At 35.2% G+C, this 16701-nt stretch overlaps 1 protein-coding gene and 1 pseudogene across 1 annotated transcript; one reads left to right on the top strand and one right to left on the bottom strand.

Moving 5' to 3' along the window:
* Positions 1-6519: 6519 nt before the first annotated feature.
* LOC148863348 (folate synthesis bifunctional protein, mitochondrial-like) lies at positions 6520-7958 on the top strand (annotated as a pseudogene).
* Positions 7959-10703: 2745 nt separating this feature from the next.
* PNM1 (Pentatricopeptide repeat (PPR) superfamily protein) lies at positions 10704-13031 on the bottom strand. The gene has a single exon (XM_088975348.1). The coding sequence runs from the start codon at positions 12473-12475 to the stop codon at positions 10877-10879; it is 1599 nt and encodes a 532-aa protein (XP_088831474.1). The 5' UTR covers positions 12476-13031; the 3' UTR covers positions 10704-10876.
* Positions 13032-16701: the final 3670 nt, after the last annotated feature.

The following is a 16701-nucleotide window of genomic DNA, read 5'->3' as shown; positions in this document are numbered from 1 at the left end:
TTTTTCCTTGTTCATGCATTATTTACTTTACTGGATAACCATTATAATTTTCTCAAACTTCAAGTTGAGGGAATATGTGATGGAGAACGTTTTCAAATTTCAATCTTTCACACTTGTCGCCCTTTTCTTAATGTGATTTTTGCTGGAGCACTGTAAATTAAGATGTGGGTTCCACAATCTTCCATGTTTCTGTCACATGAACAACTCTTGTAGCCTACCTGCATTGCTTTTTTCAGCAATAAATTAAAAGAGGAACCAGACAAGACAAACAGGAGAGACTGGTTGAAACTTGAAACAAGACATCCAACTAAAGAGAAATGGCCTTTATGATCGTTTCTCTTTGATGTCATTACTCGTCTCATCAGGATAAGCCGGATAAGCTTAGCTGTGCTGTTCGACCCCCTACTGGCCTGGTCTATTTTCCGTAATATTCATGTTGCTGGATAGTCAATTATTCTCCAATTGCCTAATACTGACAAACGTCTGTAACTGAAATTGCCCACTCTTTTCGACCATTGATATAGACTCAGAAAATATGGCTTCTCTCCTTTGCTTTAATATTCTAAAACGCTAATGATACAAAGAGGAAATGGTTTGTCTACCTACTCTTTTGATTGGCATTTTTAATTTCTGTATAAACTTGGTGTCCTGTGCTTGAATCCAGAAGCATTTTCTGTCAAGTTTAACTCTGATGGGAAAAGACAGAGTGAATATGTAATACTAATGACACAATGCCTTGGGAGTTTTCATTTAAGCTAAAAAGTGGAAGGGTTACATGCTGGCTCCAATTTTATGAGCCTCTGAAATTTCACATCGATTTATCTTTTTTTAGATCATTAAAAGGTTATCCATTAATTATCAAAAAGATTACAAACATGAGGCTCCAGCCAATCAGGTGGAGTACTACCTCTATAAAACATCCAAAGATTTTGCCTTCTGAGCAATTATATAAGCAGCCTTGGTACAGGTTCTGCATTTATATACAAACTTCACAAAAGACATACTTTTGACCATGGACAAATTCTCAGTCCATTTACAAAAAAACCCAAGATATTGAAGATTCTTTTCCCTCCAGAGCATCCACCACAAGCTAAGCATCCGAAAAAACCATTAAAGGATTCCACCTTTGATCTTTTGTAAAAGAAAGTGCTTCGAAAACAGATCTCAATTCCACTTCAACTGGATCCTGAATAAAACCTAACCAACACCTGCAACCATGACAATTTATTTGAGTTGTCATAAACACTAAAATCATGAGTATCTGTTCTATCAGTTGTTACACCACCATCACATTGACAAGGATGTGATTTGGAGCTGTCTTCTAAGATTGTTAATAGTGCTCCAGTATATTCAATTCAGTTATGAATGCTATATTTTTCACATCAATTTATCTGAATTGTAAAACTGGGCTACTTGTACTTGATAAAAATGTATTTAACATACCCTGATGATACATGGGAGAAACAATTTAAAGACATTCTGAGTCATTTGACTGATCATTTGCCTGTTTCATGATTCAAAACATGTTCATGTACTTTGGTATCATACAATGGACCCTAAACGCAACAATTTTAAGGAACAAAATCCAGGTCTAGGTCTATAAAAGTGAACATGAGAAGTGACACAGTGGAGTAAACGCCTGAATCAACTTCCAGGTTCCATCGTGTGGTATTCCATTTCTAAAATTGAAATAAAATATTAAGACTTTCATTACTTCTTTCTGGTTTGTAATTTTGCACTTGAAGGTTTATATCAATGAAGATGATCCCTCCAGACTTCTAGTATTAATGGCCTGCAGAGTTGTTGAGTACATGGTCTTATTCCAGAAAGGAAAAAAAGTTCAAGTAAAGCATCTTTGGCTTGCATTCCAGAAGTTGTTAATTAGTGACTAATTAGTGTATGATATAATCTGGAAACTATCCCAATTGAAAAAAAAATGACGCCATGTTTTATCTATAAAAAGAAAAGAAATAAATATATAATCCAAAAGGTGGAAGTTAGAGGTATTATTGGGATTTGGGACAAAGAAAGGATAGCCCATCCAAAACAGAGTGTACATGTAGCATGTCAGAATGAAAGTTGTAAGCTTTAAGGCATTTCTGTGCAAGATTAATCCGACTTGGTTATTTATTTAACCATTATTGGGTTGTATTGTATTTGGAAATGTGAACTGTTTATTGATCAGATTGAATAATGGATATTGCTTGATCTGATCTGCTAGGATTCAATTCATTCATAAACTTTTTTTTTTCTATTTACAATATATAGTTTCTGAATTTATATTTAGTTTTTAGATTTGGATTAGTTCTGTACATGCTTATTGAATATAAAATTGAATTGGGTTTGAATCAGATATCTAGACACATAAATTAATTGAATTTGAACCCATGTTTCACATATCTATCATAAACCAAGTCGAATTTGGATCTCCCAGATTCTCATTAGATTGGGTTTAGAGAGACTTAACTACAACCAAAATTTACTAAACCAAACTTTTATTCATATCTCCATGAATAGACTCCAACTTGGACTAGGAAATTGATCATGAAAATCTCCTAGTTGCTTTAGAACTAAGACAAATGAATCGATCCATAAGGACACTTAAATATGGAATCTAACTTATAACTAACTCTAAATACCAACTACTAATCTAACTAAAACTAAATAAGCCAAAGGTAACTCCAAGACTGTTAAAAGCACAAGGCGCAAAAAAAAGGCACCCACCCTTTTGAAGGCGCAAAAATTAAAAAAAAAGCTAAAAAAATAAAAAATTAAAATTATTAAACATAATATTAATAAAAATATAAACTTAAATTTTAAACTAAGTTTTCAAAAAGTGAAAAGACTATTATCTAAAATTAAAATACATAAACATAACATGTAAAGCATATTCAAATGAGAATTAAATAATAAATTCAAACATATAAAACATTTTCAAGCATGTAAAACCCACAATCTCTTTTTTTCCTCAATTGCATTACTTCAAGTAGCTAACGTGATGTAAAACATATTACATTCCTGATTCTCCGAGCCGCCTTTGTGCCATGCCCCTCGAGGTAAGCCCAAACAAGTCCATGTTCTCACACAAAAAATAATAATTTTATAATTTTAATTATTTTTTAAGAAGATATTTTATTAAGATGAATGAGTGAACAACATTAGCAAATAAGGGGCTCTCAAAGCCTAACATGGACTTGTTTGGGCTTGCCTCGAGGGACGTGGCACGAGGGTCCAGGGGGCTCCACCCCCCAGCCTAGCCGCTAAGTTCAAAAAAAGCAAAAAAACGTCAAATTTTCAAAAGGCGCACGCCTGGACTGAAGCGCAAGACGCATTAGCTGCACCAGGTGTGCACCTTTTGAAAGGGCTGCACCTAAGACCTAGGCGAGGTGCATACCCTAAGGCTCAGTTTGGAAAGAGCACAAATACAAATATTTACAGTGCAAATACATAGAAAATAATACAAAATACAAGGTTTTGCACTCTACATATTTGCATTTGTACTTCTTCCAAACTAAGCCTAAAATATGCCTTGCTTGTGCGTCTAGGCGCACCTGAGGCATGCCTTTTAAATCACTGCTCCAAGACAAACCCAAAAATAGAAACTCCTGGTCATAGACTTGCATCCTATTACTAAAAGGGCCATAACTTTCCCAGGACACATAAGATTCATAAGATCTTGTTCTTGTTGGGTAGGTAATTGGAAAACCTATCTAATGAAACCAGAATCAAGTCAAACAGACAAGTTATGGCCCCTGAAAAATAGGCTGAAATAAAAATGATGCAATTGCATCTTATATTTTAAAATTCTACCAACTCTCTAATAAGACTCTTTAAGCTACCATAATCCTCTAAAATTGTTAACCCTATCCTTGAGACACTGATAAATTAGAAAACTATTGAAATATTCAAATTGACCAAAATTCAATTCATCCAAAATTGATATTGCAATTGGTGTAAAAAGTTACAAAGACTCAATTTCTTCTTCCATGGTTTCTTTCCTTTGTTCCATGCCTGCATCAAGGATCCTCTAGGTGCTCTTAAAAATTTTGTCAGAGTCTATCTCATGGTCTATTAATTTGTTGGATGGTCTTCCAGAAGGTACAAATGCATGTTGAACGGCTCCAAAGCAACAAAACAAAGGGGGCCAACCATATGTGAAGCTGAAATCATCCTCAACCTCTTTTCAAAATTCCATGACACCCTCAATATCATCCTCAGCAATTTCTGCAAAAGTTGGCTCGTTATGATAACCAAGTTTTGCTCAACTGTCTTGACCCTCCAAATCATTGACCTTCATATCCTTCCTTGAACTACTTGCTTTATTGTCAATGTTCATTCCCTCTGAGTTTGTAGCCACAGAAGTAGCTGGTTTCCAATGGGTAGCAACTAATGATTGACATGTTTTAAGTAAGAATAGCTACTTAGAGAAAGAGACAAAACAAAAGAAGGATTTATAGAGAAAAAAAGAAATAGGATTTCCTTTTCTTCTGTTTCTTCTTGGGTTATTGGAATGTTCACTAGGTATAGGTGTGGTGAACCTTTCCTCCTCTTAACTCCTTTGGTACCTATGATGTTGTCTCTTTCAACTTGATCTAGGATGATTTAGGAGATGGAAAAATGATGCTTTCCTCTGTAATATTACTAGCCGACTGATATGGTTCTCCTCTGTTACAACTTTCCAAGTTTTCAACCCTTCTCAAGGAGGAATAGAATGTTGGGGAATGGTTAATGCATAGAAGAATAAGAAAAGAACTTCAGGGATTTTATATTTTCAATTATTAAGGTCATTGAAGTCTTTGCTGTGGCTTAAGATATGGATGCATTAATATATAGAAGAAAAAAAAAAAGAGAAGAACAAAAACAAAGTAAATAACAAAAAGAATTTAAGGGCAATATGTACAGCCCTAGAATCTTGCCATTGTGGCAACACAGTCCCCCTGTAAAACATTTACAGATATAGGTAAGGTACTTGTTTACTATTAATAAAGACTGAAGTCCTATAAAACATTTACAGATATCTCTTTGAAGGCCAACTCTGTAAATCAACACTTTTACGTTTTATCTTTTTGAAAGTCAATCCCTTGCAATCTTTTCATTCACACTCAAAGTATCAAGTGATTTATCAAGCTCTTAATGTCAAAATATTTGGTCTTCATTAGATTAGCATTCAATAATCTTTGAAAGCAGTATTCCATACTTGTAAGGCCGTTCCTTCTAACTTCTAAGTTTAAAGCATTATACTATTCCGTTGTATGTTAAGGTACTTAGAACTGTGACTGTTGATTGTTCAATTGCAAAGATGAGCAAGTATGACAAATGTACCAAGTTCAAGATCTCAATTACTTGGTCCATAATAATGTAGCCATTTGTTTCCCATAAATTGTTGGGGAAGTTTAAGAAGATAGAAATTATTCTTTTCCCTTCAAAATAATATGAGCACTAAAATTGTAACCAACACAGTTGCACTTTTACCATGATTACCTGCAATTGCGACACTGGAGTTCTAGTGATCTATGATATCTGGAATTCTGGATACATCTAAATGCCTAGCATATTGGTGCTATATGATACTTACCAAATACTGCATGGACACTTTATGTACTGAATGGAATAAACATTAAAAACATGTAAATGGTATTTTTTAAGAAATTATACTATAAAAATCTGCACATGTTAGAAAGTCGATTAAATTTAGCAAGAAATAAGTCTTGAAAAATGGCATTCAGCTTCAAAAACTAGATATGAAAGCATGATATAAACATATTGCATGGGATACCTGCACCTACGTCTGTGTATGGGATTTAGGAAATGGAGAGCCTTATTATCCCCATTTCTTGTATCCCCATATCCGTATCTGGGCATCATAGCTAGGGATTCAAATCAACATGTGAAGATTAAAAATACAAAATGAAAATTGGAAAGGATAAGTTCTAAAGAATTAAGATTTTGAAATCAACATATAGCATGCCAGTTTTATTACGAATTCCTCTTTTAGTAAAAATATTGTTTTGATTGTCAGTTTTCTGAAACTAATACCAAGTTCTGCACCAATAAAGGAAATCTCACGTGTTTGAAACAGATTGAGCATCTTGTGTCATTTCTTTGATGTACATCTCTTGACTTTAGTCGATTGGCTTGGTAAAAGAACTATAAAATTCTTCGCTTTCAATTGATGCAGGGTACTAATTGGATTTGATGTCTATTCTTCTTTTGTTTCCTTCTCCTTTTACATTTTGATGTTTGACAGGTGTCTCTATAAAAATAGACTTGTTGGGAGATATGGAACTTATTTCTTGGTTTAGCCAATCTTTTGTATAGCTCATTCATCTTGCATGACTGAAGTTTGGTTGGAAAGAGTCATTTCTGCTTGAGCGAACATCTTTTCGGCTAAATAAACATCTATTGGGAACTGTAACTGTCATTCTTTCCGCTTCTTTTTCTTATTCAATTATGTGGTACTACTTTAACTTTTTTTTTTTTAATAATTGATGGTACTACTTTAACCTTTGGTGATATAAAATGACTTTTGTTTCTTGTTTTTTGTTATTTGCATTTGTCCCTGCAATTAGCCTAAGATACTTGATTGCAAGGGATCGTTTTACTGATCGAAAATCATTTGCATGGTATACAAGCAGGTGCACAGGACCCACCAAGTTAATTGAGTTTCACATTATTAGATGGTACAGTCATGAGTCATCTGAAAGTGGCATATTTTTATATGGGAGACCTGCAGATGGGTCTCATCAAATGGTGGGACATATTGAGACTTAAGTGTAACATATAGCTAGTACTTGTTAATAACATAAGATGTAGAAGATCACCGACAGTGTTGGTAGAAATATTGATGAAGAGCAATACTACTAACGCATCATGGCATAGGAGATACTCTGCTTTTATGGCCTTGTGGAACGCATTGAATGGTGAAGAATGTGAAGTGTATTTTTTTTCCCCTATATTTTATCTGTGGATAATGATAACATATGCAAAAAAACCATTAACAGTGTTGGTAGAAAATTGATAGCAATCTTAAAAAGTAAAAACAGCGATAACCCAAACCATTTTCTTAACACCTTTGTTTTCTCCCTCTTTGCAGCAACATGTCCTTTCCTCCATTTGTCCTCAGATACTGCAGTGGAAATCCATAATCCAGATCAGGGAGTAATAATTGCTTTAAGCAATGTGGGTGATAGACTTTATACCTTTAATGAAGCTTGGCACTTAATAAAGAGTTCGGGCATTCACATCACAAGACAAGGGTTTTCATGAAACAGAGCCTGCATACATTATTTCTCAATTCTGCAGTTAAAGAGGTGTAGTATAACCTGGGCCTCTTGAACCATTGCAAGTGCTTAAGTAAATTGAGAAGAATAGAGCCACAGTGATGGAATAAAGCATGTCCTAAGGACAATTGACCTTGACATATTGTTCTAAGGAAGGTTTAAAGTAAATTCTGAGATTCTTGGTGTTCCACATGAAATGGTTGTAAGGGAAGGATTAAGGTGGGTTTTACCAATTGGAAATCTGTCATGGGACTGGTCAGAAAAATCCATGTTACTGTTATGGGTGTTCTCAATCTGATTCCAGATGGTTTGGTGGAGGTAAGTTTCAGTCTGTAGAGTCTGCCATTTCTCATGTCTGTTTGGTGCACAATTGACAATCCACACATCCATTTGCTTCTAGGATTTCAGAAGAACTAGATTGAATTATATCTGTTATAGAAACACCTGAAGCAGAGAGAAAGCTCTTATCCATTGATACTTGTTAGTTATTACATAGAAGTTGCATCTGAAGCAGTCAGCATAGGGGCTCATCTTATTAATGATATATCAGGTGGGCAGTTAGACCTTTACATTCTTAAGGTTGTTGCAGTACTTCTTGGTGATCCTTATGTCAGTGACTTAAAAGGCATTCCTAGGCGCACAGATGCAACTTCAAAAGGCGCCTCGCCCAGGTCCTAGGCATACCCCTTTCAAAAGGTGCACGCCTGGTGTGCCTGATGCGCCTTGCGCCTCAGCCCAGGCATGTGCCTTTTTAAAATTTTATGCTTTTTGCCTTTTTTTGAGTCTAACAGCTGGGCCGGGGGTGGATCCCTAACCGCACCCCTCGAAAATGCCCTATTTGCTAATGATGTTCGTTCATTCATTCCAATAAAATATCTTCTTAAAAGGCAATTAAAGTTATAAAATCATTATTTTTCATGTGAGAAATAAGAATTTCGAACCCTAACATAGACTTGTTCGGGCTTGCCTCAAGGGGCATGGTACAAAGGCAACTCATAGAATCAAGAATGCAATATGTTTTACATCACTTTAGCTACTTGAAGCAATGCAATTAAGGAAAAAAAGAGATTGTGGGTTTTACATGCTTGAAAATGCTTTATATGTTTGCTTTTATTTTTAAATTTTCATTTGAATACGCTTTACATGTTATGTTTATGTATTTTAAATTTAGATAATTGATTTTTTAAAACATTTATTTTAAAATTTATGTTTATATTTTTATTAACATTATGTCTAATATTTTTTTGACTTTTTGCATTTTTTTTGAATTTTCTGACTTTTTTTTTTTTTAGCTTTTTTTTGTAGTTTTGTGCCTTTCTTAAAAAGGCGCGCACCTCGCCTTGCACCTCAGGTGCAAACTGGCCTTTGTGCTTTTAAAACACTGCCTTATGTTGTAATGCATATGGGAAGGGATCTATGTGCTATGCAGAATTATGAAAATCTACAAAATGAAAACCTTTTTTAAGCAGATTGCTTCCGAGTTATATGTGGGCTAGAGAAGCAGGTTTGTCAGGTATGACAGCTTGGAGGGTTATTATTGACCCTGGAATTGGATTCTAAGACAAAACTGAACACAAATTGGATTTCTCGTAGGTTTGCCAATAGAAATCTAGGCTGTCTAGCTTGCACCATCTCCATTGGACAACCAACATATTATCCTTGGGTTCATACTTACATGGAGGGGTAAGTAACCAGGCCAATCCAGTCTACTTGAGGGGGACCTTCTAGATTGGTGCCATGGCAGAGAGCTCTGTTGTCCTAAGACTGCACAATGAATGGAGAATTAGAGAGAAGCACATGGACTCATCCTGATTCCTAGGCAGCAACCCAGGTTTACATGCCTCAAAATTGTACAACTCAAACTTCTCATGTCTGTTGGGAGAAACTGCACACCCAGAAGCATATAGTAAGATTGTTAAAGGTAACGCCAATCACCACGGATTAAGGGGTCCAGGTCTGCTTGTGAATCCATAAACTTGAGCCTAAGGGGTATTGGGGTATTAAGGGCTCTACAAAAAAAAAAAGCCAAATAGGAAGGTTTTAGTAAATATTCAACAAAGTAGGGAAAGTTTTAATAATTTCCAAATAATTGAGGAAAGGTTCCCAATGCACGGGAATGTTCCCAATGCTTTAATAATTGTCAGATAAGGGAGGTTTTAGTGTTTATATATATATATATATATATATATATATATATATATATTGATGAGTGGGAGGTTTTAGTAAATATTCAGCCATGCATTGGGAACATCTTCCCGTGAAATACAAGTACAAAGATGTTCCAAATGCATGGTTGCAAGTGTTGTGAGGACAAAATCCGATCTTGAATTGGGGAACAAGTCCATACCCACGGTGACATGCCAAGATAGATCTCATTTCATGCAAAGCAAGCAAGGAAAAAAAAGCAGGCCTAATGGAAATAAATAGCTAGAGATCTGAAGGTCCTCCAAACATCTAACCAACCTATGATAGTATAGTTGGAAGGCCATGGATATTTGGAGTCACAGTGGTGAATTGAAAGACCTTAATGCCATAGACACACATGGAATTCAAATCTTATACTCCCAAGTTTTCAGGAGCCAAAACAACCTTTAGAGAAAGTTGAATTTCAGAGTTCAGGTACAGTGACACTACTCACCAACCATGAGATGTGTATGCATCAATAAAATATAAAAGATAAATAACACTCTGGTAATGCAACTAACAACTCCTGAATAAAACAACATTATGGAGGATGGATCCATGGGTGAAGAGTGCCAAGGTCAAGACTAACACTGGGGTAACAGATTGAAACCTCCCATCCCATGAAGTTTAAAACTGCCCCTTTTCACATAACTTGTTAAGAATAACAGAAAAACATCCACTGAAGGAAATAAATCTCTGTTTCACTAGAAATTTCAATGTTAAGGCCTGGAAGGCCTGGAAATATCATTTCTAGTGCCTCCATCCACAGTCAGAGCATTTATTACCAATACCACTGGACGTAATTTAGAGGAAAAGAAAAACCAAATAGTGGCACAAAACCAAAAAATGCAAATCAAGTCAAATAATTTAGAAGGCTATATGATTGCAATATTGCATCACTAAGCAGTAGTGGCACAAAACCAAAATATGAACATAGATCTTTTGAGAATAACAGAGATGCACTCTTGATACAGCTTTTAGTATCACTGCCAATTTTAGACATGCCATACGTTTTGGTATACAATAAAAATGGCCAATTTAAGACATTTAACAAAACACGAGTATGGAGGACAAGGGATCCAACAAGAAAACATGGAAACTGTGCATATAGTTTGCAGTAAAATTTATCCCTTTATAATGTTATAAATATAAAGTCAGAAAGATAATTAAACATTAGAACAAGTGGTCTTCATCAGTTATTGGCTGAGAAGTTGCAGAATGCATATCGAAGAAAAGAAGTTATGAGGCAACAGAATCCATCTGAAATAATTATAAGTTACCAATGTAATCAGAATTAAAGAAAAACAACAAAAAGTGCAAACAGAAAAGTAAATGAAGGACCACTGAAACAACTTGGTCCATCTGCTACAGTCATGGATGGCTCTCACCTCAAACAGATAATCTAGTTCTAATCAGAAAGCCCTACGCATCATTCGCTTGGGCTTCTTCACAAAACTCAGCCTAAGTTTTCTAAGACGCCTTCTCTTCCTTGCCATCTTCTCTGGCAATGTCTCCCTCTTGGGCTTCTCACTCCTCTTGACCTTAGGCTTCTTCTTAGCAAATCTTGGGTCCAACTTATACACTTTGGGTGTCATAGGTAACCCTCTCTTTGTGGCTTCTCTATAGAGAGCATTCGCTCTATCCACCTGACCATGTGCACACAATTTCTCCATCAACAGGTCATAAGTCTTGATCCCAGGTTGACAACCATCCTTCTTCATCCTTGCAAATACCTTCATAGCATGCTCAACCCGTTCTATCCCACACAATATCTTTAGGAAACCATAATAAGCCTTCTTATCGAGAGCATCCCCAAATCCTGCAGATTTCATGCGGTCAATCATCTCATCCCCCTCGCCTATTCTGGCAGCCTGATAAAGACTTCTCGTTAGGACAAGAAAGGTAGTAGAATCAGGGTAACATCCCCATTCTCCCATTCTCTCAAACAGCTTAAGAGCGTCCTCAGTCTTACGGATCTTGCACAAATTGGAGATAAGAACATTGAAAGTCTCGACATTGCGGGGCACCCCTGCAACGTCCATATCCATGAGAATCTTCTCTGCTTCAGACTGGAGACTGAAAGGATCTTTGCGCCTACAAAGCTTGCATACACAGTCAAGAATCGAATTGTAAGCCATTACACCAAGCTCGAAACCTCCACGATACATCTCCCCTGCCAATCTCCTCGCCTCATCGAGCTTCCCATCGCTACACCATCCTTTGATGAGCAAATCACAGATAGACTCATCAGGGAAGAACTCGTGAGCCAGATTCTTCACCATCTTCTCCGCACTACCAGCATAGCCGTGCTCACAGAGAGCAGATACAACCATTTTAAGCGACTCGCGATCACGTACAAAATTGTAATCCTTTTCCATCTTTTCGAAAAAAGCAACCGCCTGCGTATCTCTCCCTGCTCTAACGAGGCGATCAATCGACGAAGCCAGAGTCTTACGACCAGTAACGCCACGGCCATCGACGAGAACGTCGTGAATGGCCTTGAAGTCCTTTCTACGGCCCAAGTAATCCACGAGGTAAGAGAAAGTCTCGTCGTCGTGCTTGAAACCCGGCTGAGATGACACCCACTGATGAAAATCTAGGACCGAACGGCCTGCGTCGGGGGATCGATTGAGGACCTGAAGTATCAGTTCAGGAGTTGGACGAATATGAGAGAAGTGGAGATGGAGCCGCTGTTTCAATGAGATGGATTCTGCATTGGCATCTTTGAGAAGCTCCTCCGAGATTGATTGAGCAATCTGTTCTAGGTTTTGAACGTCCTTGCCTCGGAAACGCGGGCGAGATGAGAAGGCCCTCGAAGAAGGAAACAAGGGATGCGATGGAGGAGTTAATGGATGGCGATGGTATTGCAGAGAAGAAAAGGAAGACTGTTCAAGCACAGGAGAAGGAGGAAGAGAATGAGAGAGATCATGGGCTTTGACCGAAGAACATAAGCCGCGAAGAAATTGTCGAAGTTGCAAGGTCGCCAATGGCGACGGTGGTCTCCTCCACATCTTCCAAAAAGCTGGAATTAGAGAGAGAGAGAGAGAGAGAGAGAGAGAATGCTAAAGGCTGTTTCAGGCTTCCAGGGATTCGAGCCGGAGATGCTCCGGTAGCACAAGGCTGTGGTGGCTTTGTTAAACCCTACACCTACTGGGCCTTGTGTCTCTCTCTACCTGCAATTTCGTGAGACTCGGACCGGAGATCGAGCCACTGGTGCCGGTGGTTCATGGTTCATCTGTACGGTTTATTATTGGTTTAACCGAGTCATCGATATCCTACAAAATAACAATCCCGTAACTCCCGTCCGGCGGTCCAGACAGTTTTATACGAGTTCGGCTTCAGTGAGGGCAAACTCTGTTCTGACAGCTTTTAGAATTTCTTCATACTTACATACTTTAATTCGAGATATTCCCAATATAAGGTTGGAAAAAACTGTTAGAATGGTGTGGGCATGAATTTGTCCTGACTGAAGCCAGTATTGTTATATATATATAGAGCGAATGCAATATATGTCTTTTGCTCTCACTTTGTCTAAGCATATAGTGGATATAAAAGATAGCATATATGCCCTTTGCTCTTACTTCAGAAACTACCCAATCGTTCAAAAACTGCCCATAGATTATAAATAGTTGTCTTAAAGATATTATCACGTGCAAACGCATGTACACGTTTGATATATATATATATATATATAATGATGAAAATTTCTACCTACTTGATGAATAGCTTCCCTAATAGAGCGTTTTCTTTTTCTTTTTCTTTTTCTTTGAAGGAAGGGTTCTGGGGCAAGAACGAGTTATGGGATTCTACAACCCATATGGGTATGCATAGGGTACGGTATTAGGTTAAAATTGACTCTCCGACCCACATATTGTTAGAAAACTTATAAACTTTGTGTTTAGGTGTTGAATTTAATGATGTTTTGAATTTTATGTGAAGTATAATTGATAGTTTATGTGCTTTTTACATGTCTTAATCAAATAATTGGAAATTTTGTTGTTTGTTTATCTTATTTTACTTATTTACTGTTTATATATAACAATAAATATAGGAAATTAGAAATGAGTTCTAAATCCAATCCACCCTATCCTTAAATGTAGGGTCATGGAGGGTTTTTCATATAAGGGGGGGATTTGGGTTCTCAAAATCTAACCAGGTACAAGTTTTGGAATGGGTACATGTTGAGAGGTTTAAGGAGGCGGAAAGTGTCTATAATTTACAAACCCTTCCCCCTTGTTGCCATCCCGAAGCAACTACGCAAAACGGGGGGTAGCATGTCCCCAAAAGTCATCAAAACAAATAAACAACAAGAAAGGTGGAGATACCAACTGATGGTGGCTCAGTTGGTAGGTTCTCTGACTTGATAAAGTAAAGACCTAGGATCAAATTCCGCTGCCACTGAGGTGGGAGGGTTAAGGGAAATGGGATGAACTACCACTGTTGGGTGAAAAAAAAAACAAGAAAAGAGATGTTTAAGTCTCTCGCCTAGTTTGCCTCTCGATATACATGTTGGCACGTCATCTCTATCGAATATATCTCTTAGCTGAATGCAGTTAGCTGAATATACTTCTCATCATCGTTACGTGAAGCATTGAAATTTATTTTGATAATCCCATTATTTGGAAATGGGGCATTTATCCCTTGGAAGTTCTCCACAAACATATTGAGAGCCCCCGAAAGTTCTCCAAAAATACTTTAACATTTGTGTTTTTCAATAGAGACCACAAGATAAAAGTAGGTTTTTCTTTAAGTATGTATTTGGTTCCGTGAGCGTTTATGGATAGGGCATTTATTTGTACTTTTTCACTTTAAATGTTTTCTATTTTTTTTTGTTTGGTTGAACTTCACTTCAAACGTTTTTTACTCTCCATTTCAAATTTGTACCCATTAAAGTGTGTCACATCAGTATTTGGTTTTAAGAAACGCTAGGGCATCAAGGGAAACAAGAATTTGACGTTTCCCCAAATGCCCCATGCACAAAAATCAAAGCGTTTTAGTTTTCTACCATTTATTTGATAAACAGTGAAACCAAACAATTGTTTCATTTTGCTTCATCAGCAATAAATGCCAACGCCTATGTGGCGTTGATGTGGTGGTGTTTTTTTAATAAATGCTAACGGAACCAAGCATCCCCTAAGTGAAGCCTTTTATTCTTGCTGCTATTTCCTATCCTAATCCACCTATCCAATAAAAATCGATCATTCTCCTTGGGGCCCTCAAGAGATGAGCTAATCATTAACCATATTTGTTTTGTAAAGGAGCATTTTCTTTAAAATATGCTCTACATCTTCCTCATTTGCCACAAAAGCAGCAAGAGCCATCCATGTTTATCCCCCTCTTCCTAAGATGGCTTCTTGTAGAGAGTCTATTATCTATATCTATATATTAAAAGAAGAAAGTCTAGGACTTTTCTCTTTTTTTTTTGAAATTTTTATGTTTTATTTCATGTCATTTTTTTAACGAACCAATGAGATGCTCTCATTCTCCACAAAAAATTATCTAAAATCTCTCTTTCACCCACATGTTCCCAACAATCTCCTCTCCTAAGATTTGTACTAAACTACTTCTCCCACTCTCTAATTTCTATTTATCTCCTAACTTATATCTAATTTATTAGAGAATTTCTCTCCAAATTATCTCTAATTCCTATTTATCCCCTTCCCCACTTTTTATCCATATCTATCTAAAGAAAGTTTAAATTAAAACTTTAAGAATTATTTAAATATTCAAAAGAAATTATATAATAACTTTAAAATTTTTATTAAAAATAGAAAAATTAATTATAATAGATTTAATAATATTCATATTATTAATAGTTTTATATTTTTACAAAATTAATCATGAAATTATATGTGTACTAACAATATAAATTATGATTTTTCAGATTGTTCAAATTAAATGTTATTCAAATAATATAAACCTAACATTAAAAAATAATAAAATAATAAAAATAGCTAAATAATTATATAGAAAAATATTTGATTATTTTAATATTTCAATAATTAAATATCTTAAATTCAAATAATGAATATTTTTAAATACTTTATATATTATTTAAATATTTTAAATAACAAAATATTTAACATAACTATATTTTAAATAGTTAAAATAATGAAATTATGCAATAAATAAAAAAAATCTTAAAAATAAAAATAGTCATAGCATAATATTCAAATTAATAATAATTTAATTTTTAAAAAATTAATAATGAAATTTTGTAATAATAGTATAAGTTATAATTTTATGGATTACTAAATTCAATAAATAATTAAAATTATAAAATTTAAATAATGATATTATTTAAATAACCAATTTCAGTTATATCAATTAATAATTCTAGAAAAATAACTTTCGAAAAAATAATATATTTAATAATGATCTTAAAATTTAATCTATATTTATTATATATTTATATATACTAAAATTAATATTTATTGTGTTTCCATCAATTATTTATAGTTTTTTTTATAATTATATTTTCAATAATTATGTATAAATCTATATTTGTCTTTTTTTTATTTAATAGAAAAAGTACTTTTACGATTTTTTTTCAACTTTGGTTACTTTTACAAAAGCACTTTTATAAAAGTACTTTCACATGAAAGCACTTATAAGCAAAGTACTTTTATAAGAGCACTTTTATTAAAGTATTTTTATAAAAACACTTTTATGGAAGCACTTTTACAAAAGTACTTTTATCAAAGTTCTTTTATGGAAGTACTTTTACGAAAGCAATTCTACCAAAGTACTTTTATTCATTCACTTTTGATTGGATATTATGAAAACTTAAAATAAAATGAAAGACAAGAGAGTCACAAGTACTTATTGGAGAAAAAGACCACCAAACATCCAATATAAAATAAATACTTATTTTTTAAAATAAACACTTGAAAAAGCTAGGTACCAAATGTAAATAAGTGCTTATTTGAATAAGCACTTATTTTTAACATAAACACTCTCAAACATGGCCTTGATATTCCAAACATTTATTAGCCATTAAGTAATTTCATCTTAACCCAACATTGACGAGCATTTTAGAAAATATGCTGATTTAATAGTAAATGAACCTTTTGGGTTACAACCTAGAATAAAGTTGGATCCAAGTGGGACCTAGGACTAGGTTTGGCCGTCTGGGTATGGGAGGGCAACAACTAGTACTAGCTAGACTTGTTCATGGGCCGGGCCAAGCTTTTGCTCTTCATTAACATAAAATTTTCAAGCCCGAGCTCGAGCCCGA

The sequence above is a fragment of the Nelumbo lutea genome, chromosome 3 (assembly GCF_056320005.1).
Source record: "Nelumbo lutea isolate HS-2025 chromosome 3, American lotus-T2T, whole genome shotgun sequence".
Classification (NCBI taxonomy): Eukaryota; Viridiplantae; Streptophyta; class Magnoliopsida; order Proteales; family Nelumbonaceae; genus Nelumbo; species Nelumbo lutea.
The sequence above is the reverse complement of the archived record's forward strand: the minus strand, read 5'-3'. Positions and strand labels throughout refer to the sequence as shown.

Coding starts and splice junctions, on each gene's coding strand:
- PNM1 (XM_088975348.1), bottom strand. CDS start 12,475: ATGTGGAGGAGACCACCGTCGCCATTGGCGACCTTGCAACTTCGACAA.